This window comes from Mesoplodon bidens (assembly GCF_964165515.1).
Source record: "Mesoplodon bidens genome assembly, chromosome: 14".
NCBI classification, from domain to species: domain Eukaryota; kingdom Metazoa; phylum Chordata; class Mammalia; order Artiodactyla; family Ziphiidae; genus Mesoplodon; species Mesoplodon bidens.
Genome location: NC_138170.1, coordinates 67,364,160 through 67,377,754, shown reverse-complemented (window position 1 = coordinate 67,377,754; position 13,595 = coordinate 67,364,160). Strand labels below are relative to the sequence as shown.

At 39.5% G+C, this 13,595-nt stretch overlaps 1 protein-coding gene across 8 annotated transcripts in view; it reads right to left on the bottom strand.

Annotated features, from left to right (window-relative positions):
* The window catches only part of RBKS (ribokinase), an 81,927-nt gene that overhangs the window by 68,031 nt on the left and 301 nt on the right, over positions 1 to 13,595 (bottom strand). For 2 of the 8 annotated variants that reach the window (XM_081253816.1, XM_081253817.1), the window contains exon 1: positions 13,133 to 13,568. The exons of 1 other annotated variant lie outside the window; for it this stretch is intronic. In XM_081253816.1, coding sequence (XP_081109942.1) covers positions 13,133 to 13,233 — 101 coding nt within the window. In that variant the 5' untranslated portion in view covers positions 13,234 to 13,568. Of the gene's footprint in view, positions 1 to 9,939; positions 10,029 to 13,132; positions 13,574 to 13,595 lie in introns of those variants that run through there. 5 more of the 8 variants (XM_081253814.1, XM_081253815.1, XM_081253813.1 and 2 more) reach the window with 5 other exon arrangements.

The window sequence follows — 13,595 nt, the reverse complement described above, 5'->3', positions numbered from 1 at the left end:
AACACCGTCTAATGTCAACTAATCTTTTTGAATAATTATATATATATATATATATATATATATATATATATATATATATATATATACCTCCTTATATATTTTATATATATATATATATATATATATATATATATATATACCTCCTTATTCCCAGCTGAGAAAAGTCCTGGAGAAAGAATAAAAGCTTGGATAGGGAGGTGCTGAATGAGCTAATTTTGGAATTACAAGGTGCAAGAGGAGAGGGCAGGAGAAATACATATATGTATGTGTATGGGGGATCAGCAAGTGGGGATTGGACAACTATAGGATGGCATAAAGGTATGTGGGTCAATCAGGATGCAGAAAAAAAGGAGCAGAAAGAATTGTTGAGACATTTATCAAAGTTCCTGATGAAAGATGTTTTAATTCATTGAAGAAGACAAGCAAAGTATGATAGTGTCAAATAACTATAAACCAATATTTTCTGTTTTGCCAATTAATTATAGTACATTTTAAATTTCAAAATGACTCCTGTCACCACATTGTAATTATCTCTAGGCTAGTTCTTCCTGCCATCTGCTGGTGTAGGTAAAAGAAATATAAATGGAATTAATTTTACTGTAAGCAAAATATGATTAGAAGGCTAAATCAGCACACAAAAATAATGTATTCTGGAATCAGTTATTAAAAACGTTAATTTACCTACTATGTTTGGTTTTTAGTGTTCATGCTTCTTTCACATTCCCATCATCACGAAAAATCAAGAACTGATTATATTGTATTTGAGCTTCACAATACATTTGTAAGATGGGTCAGGATAGGCATTATCATCATTTCTGTCTTAGGAAGGAAGTGAGAACTCAAAAAAGTAATGGCTTATCAAAATGTACATAGCTGTTAGGTAGATGAGCCTAAATCTTAATTCTGGACTTAGGATTCCATTGCCATGGTCTTTAAATCATTCTATGCTACTTTCTTTGACAATCAACTTTCTCTCAATTTTTTTAAATGAAAACTTTAAAAATCTACTCTCTTAGCAATATTGTATTATTAACTATAGTCATGCTGTTGTACATTACATCCCTGTGACCTATTTATTTTATAACTGGGAGTTTGTTCCTTTTGAGCCCCTACCCGTTTCACTCACCCCCACCCCACCTCTGGCAACCACCCATCTGTTCTTTGTATCTATGAGCTTAGTTTTTAAATTAATTTTTTTTTAAGATCCCACATATAAGTGATCTCAAACGGTATTTGTCTGACTTATTCCACTTAGCATAATGCCCTCCAGGTCTATCTATATTGTTGCAAATTTTTCTTTTTTTCTTATGGCTGAATAATATCCCATTGTGTATATACATACATCACATTTTCTTTATCCATTCATGCATCAGTGGACCCTTAGATTGTTAGTTCTATTTTTAAGTTTTTGAGGAACCTCCATTCCATTTTTCATAGTGGCTGTACCAATTTACATTCCCACCAACAGTACACAATGGTTCCCTTTTCTCTAATACTTATTTCTTGTCTTTTTGATAATAGCCATTCTAAACAGGTGTGAGATGATACATTGTGGTTTTGATTTGCATTTCTCTGATGATTAGTGATGTTGAGCATCTCTTCATGTACCTCTTGGGCATCTATATGTCTTCTTAGGAAAAATGTCTATTCAGAACTTCTGCCCATTTCTTAATTGGATTAGTTTTTTTTTTTTTTTTTGCTCTTGAGTTGCAGGAGTTCTTTATATATTTTAGATATTTTTTCTCAATTTTGACTATAATATTGGACATTCAGTAGATATAACAGAAATATTTGTTTAACATTTTATGAGCATAAAAATAGCAAATTCTGTATTTATTGAAAAAGACTTATAGTTCATTGCATCCCTCTACTTCTTTTGACTGTGACACTAAGTGATGTTAAAGGGGAGAGTGGTGGCCTCCACTACACTGTCATAATAGTTACGTGTTCATTCTTAAAATCTTATTTGTATTTCAAATCTCTTTGCATAACCTATTCCCTATGATTGGAAATTTCTTTCCCCTTCTTCTTTTTGGAGCTAATCTGTATGCGTCCTTTAAAATTCAACTCAGATATTACTTCCTCTAGGACTCCAAATGTAACCGTGTGGGTTAGTTGCCCTGCCTCTACTCCCTAGCAATCTATGCATGTTTGTCTCATAGCCTGTATCACATTCGCTTCTGTATCACTATGGCCTAAGACTGTGCCTATACACATCAAGTGTCCAATAAACAGTTGTTAAAATATACATACATTAATAGTGCCAGATACCATTTCTTGAGTGTTTATCATAAGACAAATACTGCACTAAACACCTATGACCACTAAAGCACTTAATCCTTACAATAACCCCAAGACAAGGTTATTATTTTCATCTCCATTTCACAGATAAGAAGAATGAGAATTAGATTAAAAAACTTACCCAAGCTCACCGAGTAAAAGATGGCAGAGCCAGGATTCAAACCAAGGCTGGGCTGACTACAAAACCCATTATAAGATATTCCGTACAAATGTACTTAATGTCCCTTGGAATTATTTATATTTCATGTTTTTATAATTTCTCATGTAATTTCTGGTAGCTGTACTTTTGAAGAATATTGGAGTTTTGCAAGCTGAACCAAGATGGTAGGGTGGAAAGACCAAATAGTGTTCCTTTCCTTAGAGTTCAGGAGGCATTAAGTTGATGGATCAAAGAAGACATAATAATGGTATTTAGAAAGTAATGAAAACTAAATTATAACAACAACAAAAAGTACAAGTATACCTCAGAGATATTGCTGTTTCAGTTCCAGACCAGCACAATAAAGCGAATATCGCAATAAAGTGAGTCACATGAATTTTTTGGTTTCCCAGTGTATGTAAGTTATGTTTATACTATACTGTAGTCTATGAATGTGCAATAGCATTACATCCAAAAGAACAATGTACCTGCCTTATTTAAAAAATACTTTATTGCTAAAAAATGCTAACCATCATCTGAGCCTTCAGCAAGTCATAATCATTTAGCTGGTGGAGTGTCTTGTCTCAATGTTGACAGCTGCTGACTGATCAGGGTAAGGTGTCTGTGGCAATTTCTTAAAATAGGACAGTGAAGTTTGCCACATCAATTGACTCTTCCTTTCATGAATGGTTTCTCTATGTAGTGTGCGATGCTGTTTGATAGCATTTTACCCACAGTAGAACATCTTTCAAAATTTGAGTCAATCCTTTCAAACCCTGCTGCTGCTTTAACTAAGTTTATGTAATGCTCTAAATCCGTTGTTATCATTTCCACAGTCTTTACAGCACCTTCACCAGGAGTAGATTCCATCTCAAGAAACCACTTTCTTTGCTCATCCCTAAGAAGCAGCTCCTCATCTGTCAAGTTTTGTCATGAGACTACAGCACTTCAGCCACCCCTTCAGGCTCCATTTCTAGCTCTCTTGCTATTTCTACCACATCTGCAGGTACTTCCTCCACCGAAGTCTTGAACTCCTCAGAGTCGTCCATGAGGGTTGGAATCAACGTCTTCCAAGCTCCTGTTAATGTTAATATTTTGACCGCTTCCCATGAATCACAAATGTTCTTAATAGCATCTAGAATGGTGAATCCTTTCCAGAAGGTTTTCAATTCACTTTGCCCAAATCCATCGGAGGAATCACTCTGTGGCACGTTTAGCCTTATGGAATATGTATTTCTAAAATAATAAGATGTGAAAGCTGAAATTACTCCTTGATTCATGGGCCACAGAACGGATGTTGTGTTAGCAGGCATGTAAACAACATTAATCTCATTGTACATCTCCACTAGAGCTCTTGGGTGACCAGGTGCATTGCCAATGAACAGTAATATTTTGAAAGGATTTTTTCTTTTTTTTTCTGAGCAGGTCTCAACAATGAGCTTAAAATATTCAGTAAACCATGTTGTAAACAGAAGTGCTGTCATCCAGGTTTTGTTGTTCCATTTACAGAGCACAGGCAGAACAGATTTAGCCTAATCCTTAAGGGCCCTAGGATTTTCAGAATGGTAAGTGAGCACTGGCTTCAACTTTAAGTTGCCAGCTGCATTAGCCCCTAACAAGAGTCAGCCTGTCCTTTGAAGCTTTGAAGCCAGGCATTGGCTTCTCCTCTCGAGCTATGCAAGTCCTAGATAGTATCTTCTAATATGAGGCTGTTTTGTCTGCATTTGATAACCTTTTGTTTAGTGGAGCCACCTTCATTAATGATTTTAGCTAGACCTTCTGGATAACTTGCTGCAGCTTCTACATAAGCACTTGCTACTTCACCTTGCACTCTGATGTTATGGAGATGGCTTCTTTCCTTAAACCTCATGAACCAACCTCTGCTAGCTTCAAACATTGCTTCTGCAGCTTCCTCACCTCTCTCAGCCTTCACAAATTTGAAAAGAGTTAGGGCCTTGCTCTGGATTAGGCTTTGGTTTAAGGGAATATTGTAACTGGTTTGATCTTCCATCCAGACCACTAAAACTTTCTCCATATCAGCAATAAGACTGTTTTCTTTTTTACCATTCATGTGTTCACTGGAGTGAACTTTTAATTTCCTTCAAGAACTTTTCCTTTGCATTCACAGCTTGGGTAACTGACGCAAGAGGACCAGCTTTCCACCTGTCTCTGCTTTCGACATGCCTTCCTCACTAAGCCTAATCATTTCTAGCTTTTGATTTAAACTGAGAGATGTGTGACTCTTTCATTCACTTGAATGCTCGGAGGCCACTGTAGGGTTATTAATTGGCCTAATGTCAATATTGTTGTGTCTCAGGAAATAGGGAGGCCCGAGGAGAGGGAGAGAGATGGGGGAACGGCCAGTCAGTGGAGCAATCAGAACACACAAAACATTAAGTTTGAAGTCTTATATGCGTGCCATTCATGGTGCCCCCAAACAATTACAACAGTAACATCAAAGATCACTGATCACAGATCACCATAACAAATACAATAATAATGAAAAAGTTTGAAATATTGCAAGAATTACCAAAATGTGACACAGAGACATGAAGTGAGCAAGTGCTGTTGAAAAAGTGGCGCCGATAGACTTTCTCAATGCAGGGTTGACACAAACCTTCCATTTGTGAAAAACGTATCTGGGAAGCACAATAAAGTGAGGTACACTTGTACCAAAGAACTGCTTATAATTTTTATCAAGACAGCCTAAAAGACTTGGGAGTTGAGTTTCTTTAAGATTTTTGGCAGAGTACAGTTGACCCTCGAACAACTGTCTTGAACTGTGTGTATAGCCAGATTTTTTTCACTAAATACGTACTATAGTGCTACAAGACCCATGGTGGGTTGAATCCACGGATGCGGAACCGTGGATATGAAAGGCGACTGTAAAGTTCTTCGTGAATTTTTGACGGTGTGGGGGTTGGCACCCCCCAACCCCTGCATTATTCAAGGGTCAACTATATTTGTTTGAAAACAGGTAACTGAAAATTTAGATTTGTTATTTCTCACTTGGAAATGAAGACTTCTAATTTAGAAAAAAAATCAATATTATTGCTACCATAGTCTATGGATTATAACATTTTAAACCAGTGGTAAAAATCCAGATGTAAAATATAATATGTAAAAGGCACTTAAGAACTGTTGCACAAGTTAGTTTCTGCAATATTATGGAAGAACTGCATTAGAAAACATTTTTGACCACAGAGGAAAAGCCAGTATCTAATATGTGATATATCTGGGAAACAAACTAAGAACAAAACAAAACACCTCCAAACAAAAAAACCCAAACTCCAAACAAAACCCCCAAGTTTCATTTAGAAAACAAGTCAACCATATACATACAAAGATAATTTATATCTGCCTTCTGCAGATATACAAGAAATGCCCCAAGTCAAGCTAGTATTATAAAAATTGTGAAGAAATTAAAGAAAGATAGATGGAGATTATTTAAAATGTTCATATGAAAATTTTAAGACCACAATCAGTTGTCATAAGAACTTTACACAATTCCAAGAAATCTTCATGATTTTTGTTGTATGTTCCTTAAAGATCATACAACAAAAGGGTAATGCATCGCTATGTGGATACTACTAACAAGTGATTAAACTTATGTCCAATGAGGCAAATTTTGACTTAGTATAACTATGGAAGAAATATACTGGAATCATCTCAGACCCGTTTCGGGATAACCAGTCCACTATCAGCACACATTTATTGCATTACTATATTCCAGGCTTTGTTCTGAGGACATCCAGACCCTGTCCTCACTGAGCTTACAGTCAAGTGTTAACACTGTATGCTCACTGTCAAAATGGAGGAAGATCCAGCCACTTAACTAGGAGGTAACTATCCTGAGCAGAACTCACGTAATTCAAGAACTGATATCCATTGGACAGTGTCATGTGATACAATGTGTCAGGAGTTAACACTTGGTATTATCACAGCTGACAGACTGTATAACCAGGTATGGTGCCACTTAAAAATTGACGTGCTCATCTGTGCCAAGTATGCCTTCCTGGGGTCAGGAATAACCCTATCCCCATTCTCTCAAAGGGTAATTTCTCCAAATTACTACAGCATTTTGCCACATTCACACTACTTCATAGCTCCTGCTTTTACTGATAAATTGCTTGTTCCCCACCCTGGTGGCACATTAAAATCTATGGGAGGGGGCTTCCCTGGTGGCGCAGTGGTTGAGAGTCTGCCTGCCGATGCCGATGAGGTCTTTCATGGACATCTTCCATCTGATGATCAGTGTGCAGACCCAGGGGTTGCTGTCCCTGGCACACCCTGGCATACCCACATCCATGACTTCGCTCCACGTGTTCTACCCAACTGGCCAGAATGATTCCTCTTCTTCTTCTTTTTTTTTTTTTTCCTGGATTAGCACCTGCTTATTTTTCAAGACTTGGTTCAGGAGCGATCTTATCCAGGAACTTTCCCCTGTTCTCCCACAGAACCTGCAGGTACTTAGCACACCATACTACCATGATCTATCTTTGTGTCTGCCTTCTTTGGACTATAAATTCCTCAAGAGCAATGACCACGTTATACTAATTGCAGGATCCCTCGCACTTAGCACGCTCTCAGTATTTCAGTATTACGTACAAGTAATCAAAATACTGGAGCAACGTTCATCACAAAGCCCACTTCACCTTGCTCTCCCTAGAATGCAGGTACTAGGGTAGGAAGAGCTGGCCAAGTAATGGATTGCAAAAGGGACTGCTTAGTAATACCAAACAATAGGTGCTCTTTCTTTGTCATACGTAATTTACCTTTTAACACATATTTTTTTTGAAGGGACCAAAATTAGCGAATTTCCCATGAATGACTTCATTTGAATTTAGGGAATTCAGTTGACAGAAACATGCTTAATGAAACATTAATTTAAAGATTGATTGGTAACTGATAAGCAACTTTGAAGACCAATTTAAGGAGCAGAAAGAATACTGAAGGATGATATTATATTCCTCTACTACTGGGAATGCATGATACTTCTTGGACCAACATTCCTCTGGCTTTTACTTTCCTGAAAAAGTGACTGCCAAAGAGATTTTTCTGTTCTAAATTTGACAAGCCAAGAAGCTTCTGGTGGAAGGCAGGTTAGAGGGTACCGTAATATGTCAAACACGTAACCTTTTCTAGGTACAGTATAAAATTTTGGCCTTTTTTTATTTTTTAAGTAATCTAGGTCCAACATTTCATCCACTTTGGATCGAAAAGCTTCTAAATTCACTTATGCCACCTTGCAATTAAAATCTTTTGAGAATTAAGCAATCATTTCCTGACTTGCCAAGGATTAAATTTAGATGCTTGGTTGAACATGAGCCTTACCTCTCCAGCCATCACTTTTAATTGGAGCATGTAAAAGGATAACACAGGGTTTTAGTTGACATCATAGTCTATTGCTATGGAAATGTAAACATGGGTTTGTATTAAACTTGTCTCAAAGCAAGTTTTAGGGGTACAGAGAGATGGGAGACAAGAGATAAATTATGTAAAATGGATCCTCTCAATGTTGGAGTGCCCTCGGAGCACAGACCTCAGTGATCTCATCCTGTCTCATGGCTTTAAGTACCATCTATACACTGATGACTCTCAAATTCATATCTCCAGCTAGATCTCTCCTCTGAACTCCAAACTCATATATCTAACTGTCTCCTTGACCCCTTCAGCTGGATGTCTAACAGGCATCTCAAATCTCACACGTCCAGTCTGAGCTCCTGATACTGCCCTCTCCCTATGCAACTTGCTCTGTCACAATCTTCTACATCTCAGCACACATCAATTTCCCCTTCCACTTGCAGAGGGCATAGAACTTGGGGTAATCCTTGACCTATGTCGTACTCCTCAGCAAATCCTGTCAGCTCTACCCTCAAAATATAATCAGAAGATGCCCACTTGTCCCCACTTGCACTGTTTTCAAGCTACCATCATTTCTTGCCTGGATTATTGTAATTAACTCTGACCTGGTCTCCCTGTTTCTGCTCTTGTGGGTCATATTATGTCACTTGTCTGCTCAAACCCTCCACTGGCCTTTCATTTCATCCAGGGTAGGACCCAATGTCCTTTAACCATCAATTGCCCTCCCCTCTCCCTTATTTTCTTCTTCAGCTACACTGGACTCCTTGTAGTTCACAGATAATAAGAGGTCTGCTCCTGCCTCAAGGCCTTTGCATATGCTCTTCTTCTGGTTCTCTGTATGGCTTGCTTCCTTTCTTCCTTTAGGTCTTTACTCAAGTCACCTTCTCAGTGAGGCTTTCTGTGGCCAATGATCTAAAATTACTACTTTCATCCCCCTTTCATGCTTTATTCTCCTCCTCAGCATTTATCTAATGGAGTATGTATTTTACTTATTTTTAACTGATACTGTCTGTCTCTTCCACTAGAATGTAAGCTCCATGAGGCAAGGATTTTTTGCTGGGTTTTTCATTGCTGTATCCTCTGCACCTTGTTAAGTCCAGAGGCACATGGTATAAAATCAATAAATATTTGCTGAATGAATAATTTTAAAAATGGGTGACACATGTCATAAGAAATAAAGATTAGTGAAAGCATGATTAACCAAGGTCTATGAGCCTAACATCTAAAAAGTTTCATCTGTTGTTGGGTTCTCATGGGAATCTGTCTTTGGAGGAAATTTGACTTAATTTTCCACAAGAACAGACTTGATTTCTCTTACCTTTGCAGTGTGGAACTTCAGAGATGATTGTTCAAGGAGGAAGAGAATAATGATAAATACAGGTGGGTATTAAATAATGTTCATTGTCATGTTGGATGAGCTAATAATTTTTAAAAATTATTAGTATATAGAGCTTACTATTCATAGTGGACTGAAATTAGAAATGAAAAAAGTTGCTCACCGATTGAATTAGCAGTGTCTGGCACACAGTAATGTAATATATAAAGTGAGTTGGACTTGGATGCCATCCAAGAGGGCTAAGTTACTGAAGTAGTTTTATTTCTAAAGTGATTTTACAGTATAGGCATGGGTGTCCAGGCTGGTTATGGTTAAACTTAGATAGGAAGTAAGGAAGAGTAATGACGAAACTATCTTTAGACCTGAACATTATAAAGTTATTCCTTGCCAGCTTACAAAGTAAACACTTAATGAATGCACAGACTATAAGCCCTTAAATGAACTGTACATGAAAAGGGCAATAAATATGAGCCAGAGTTAGAGGTACAATTATATAATGGAAAGATAAAGGTTGAGAAACCTGGGTTCCCACTAACTGGCTGTATGATTTGGGGTGAGTCACTTAACCTCTCTTAATTACCTCATCTGTAAAATGTGGAGGATGGACTGATAGGCTTCAATGATTCTCCAAGCTCTAAGAATTATAAGATTTTTTGACTTTAATCACTGTGGTATGCAGAATTATGCCCTACCCCCCAGACCAACCCTGCCTCAAAGATGTCCACATCCTAATCCCCGGAACTTGTGAATACGTAATGTTACATGGCAAGGGGGGAAATAAAGGCTGCTAATAAGCTACCTTAAAATAACGAGATTATCCTGAGTTATCCATTTGGGCCCAATGAAATCACAAGGGTTCTTCAAATGTAGAAGAGGGAGGCAGAAGAGTGAGTGTCAGGGTGATGCCATTGCTGGCTTTGAACATGGAGGAAGAGGCCATGACCCTAGAGTGTGAGCAGCCTCTAGAAGGTAGAAAAGGCAAGAAAAAGATTTCCCTTAGAGCCTCCAGAAAGGAACGCAGTCCTACAACTTGATTTTAGCCCAGTGAGACTTGTGTCAGACTTGTGACTTGCAGAATTATAAGTAGTAAATTTGTATTGTTTAAGCCATTAAGTTTGTGGTAATTTGTTACAGAAGCAATAGAAAAATAATACAATCATGATATGTACCATAACCAGTGAATTTGGACTCAAGTTTATCACAGAAGCAGGCTTTTAAATAAAAATCCTATACTCAGGTATTTTGTAAAGATCTTCAGAGGCAGAAGTAATCAGAAAAGAAATCATGAAAAGTTTGTTAGCAAAGTTGTGGGAGAGAATTATAGGGGAATAAAAGTTTTAATAGTATATGTATGACTGATTGACTTTGTTATAAAGCAGAAACTAATAAAAGTTTTAATAGTGACTCATGTGAAGAATAGAAACCTGGATATCTTATAAAGGAAAGAAAATGGCAAGAGAAGAGACCTTAGAAAGGTTATCTAGGGACTTCCCTGGTGGTGCAGTGGTTAGGAATCCACCTGCCAATGCAGGGGACACAGGTTTGAGCCCTGGTCCGGGAAGACCCCACATGCCGCGGAGCAACTAAGCCCATGAGCCACAACTACTGAGCCTGTGCTCTAGAGCCTGCGACCCACAACTAATGAAGCCCACACGCCTAGAGCCTGTGCTCCACAACAAGAGAAGCCACTGCAATGAGAAGCCCGTGCACCACTACGAAGAGCAGCCTCCACTCACCCCAACTAGAGAAAGCCTGCACAGCAAATTTTTGTTTTTTTTTTTTGTTTGTTTGTTTGTTTGTTTTGCAGTACACGGGCCTCTCACCGCTATGGCCTCTCCCGTTGCGGAGCACAGGCTCCGGACGCACAGGCTCAGTGGCCATGGCTCACGGGCCCAGCCGCTCCGCGGCATGTGGGATCTTCCCCAACCGGGGCACGAACCTGTGTCCCCTGCATCGGCAGGCGGACTCTCAACCACTGCGCCACCAGGGAAGCCCCTAACCCTGGCATTCTTATTCAGGTAGGGTGCATGGGAAAATTATTTAGCTTTCTTTCTCTTCTGTACTTCACGTATAGAATTATGGTAAAATTTTAGCTAGATGGATTTTCTAAGGAATGAATTATTTTAGATATCTTGAGGTTTATTCCTTTATGTAACTAAACTTTAAGTATATTTGATGGAACTATTTCTAAGATAAAACACGTGCCCCATTTGTATATAAAATTTAACGATTACCATATTCCCTTTTCTTGAAAAGAGTCAGCGCTAGTAACATCAATTACTATAGTGAGCTGTCAGACGGTGATGCTCTAGACAGCAGTCAGCAAACTATGGCCTGCAGGCTGATTTTGTAAGGCATAGTTTTCACATTCTGTACCTGTTAAAAAAATAAAATAAAAAATATGTGACCTAGACCAAATGTGGCCCAGAAAGCCTAAAATAATTACTATCTGGCCCTTTGAAGAAAGGTTTGCTGACTCTAGCTCTAGAGAAAGATGTGTAGGCCTCTTCACCGAATGTCCAGAACTAGATTGGACTTTATGTTCTGTCACTAAAGGAAACACATCTATCTTGGCACAATGTAGCTCAAATATTTGTGGAAAAAAAAAAGGCTCCTGGTGTTTGTTTGTTTTTTTGGCCACACTTGCACACCTGTAGGATCTTAGTTCCCTGATCAAGGACTGAACCTGGGCCCGCATCAGTGGAAGCACAGAGTCCTAAACACTGGACCGCCAGGGAATTCCCCAGGCTCCTGGCATTTAAAACTCTTTTGTTGTTTGTTGATACACTCTCCTCACTTCCAAGTTTTTGGTGATTACTATACCTGCCCCTTGCAGTCTCTCCCCCTTTCTAATTTCCACCTTTCTAATCTCGGTCTGGAAATGTGATAACCTAGTTTATAAACATTTTAAACAATGTAAGATTAAGTTGGTTATGTGAAGGCCCTAAAACTATTTTCTAAGTAAAACACAGGTGGTTTAGTGCAGGGATTTGGTGACTTATTCTGATTGTCCCAAGGCCTTTTTATTTAATATTTCCAGGTTCTCGGCTATCCTTTGGAAAAGAAAGGTTGCAGGACAGATAAAAGTCTTACTGTAGTATGATCATTTATTATTTTATAATTAAAAAATAGCATTATATCTAAAATGCCACTCACCAAAAAATTAAACTGAAGCAACCTGAATGGTAGGATTTCTTGGGATATTTTTTTTTCTTTATAATAAATAAACATTGCTTTTACAATCAAAAAAAGCCATTTTCATTAAAAAAAAGTAAATTGGGAAGATCTCTTCATCCAATCTCACTGACCTAACTCAACTATTTTCATCTAAAATATTGTTTATTTGATCACTTTTTTTAATGGTTGTAAATATTGTGCTTACGGGTTTTTATTTTGACTCACACTTGGTTTGCCATAGGTAAACCATAGGTTTGCCTATGGTTACTCTAATACTGAAAAATAAGCGGTAAAGATGAAATGCGGGAAAGCCAACAATCAATATGGTGAAAGATGACCGCCTAAAATTTTGACCTCTGCTCCACTCATTTTATACACGTTCACACGAATAATGCCCAATCTGGATAGTATTATAGCTCAAAACACTTTAGTTCATTTAGTCTTCAAAACAACGCTGTGAGGTGGGCATATTCTCGGGGGTAAAATGACGTGACCAAAGTCACTCGGCTAGCCAGAGGAGAGTTCAGCAGCCTGGTCAAGAAAACAGGAGCAGGTCTTTGGAGGCGCTGCTAGTTACACTAGAGCTTTCCCTACACCCCAGCCTTTATGTTCCCTAATCTGACAGTTACGTTTACAAACTCAAACCCTGCCTCTTCTACCCTATCGAGGCACGCTGCGGGCTGGGGAAACCAGGAGCTCACACCACAAGTCAACACTCTCCATCCCCAAAGCCCCAGTGCCAAGGCAGCGAGAAGAGAGAGCGCAGTCCGCCCTTCGCTCCAGCCGCAGACTCTGCGTGAGGGCCCCGGACTAACCTGACCAGGTCGGTCATGCAGGAGCCCACCACCACCACCGCCGCCGCCGCCGCCGCCACCTTCTCCTGCCACTGCCTCCCGGGTTCCCCAGACGCGGCCATTGCTTAAAGTCGGCGCTCTCCCACCTGGAGGTTGCCCTTTAACCTTTGCCCGACCCCATAACCAGAGATTCCGCTCCCACGCTCCATAACGACGCGGGCCTTCCGCACGCCCACGCGGGTCGCCCACCTGGATGCCCGAAATAACCCCGCCCACCTACTGCCCCCAGTTCTCCCAGCAATTGTCTCCCTGCACAGCCTCCCGTTACACAGCCCTCCTAATCGTTCCACGCTCCGCGCAGCTCGCCGCGCACGAGGCAGGCGCTGAGGAAGTAACTTTCAGGCACTGCAGGGACGCCCTTCCGAGCGCCCGGCCTGGCGCGGCCGGGGACGCGCACGCCGCCCGGCTCCTGGGCCGCAGAGGG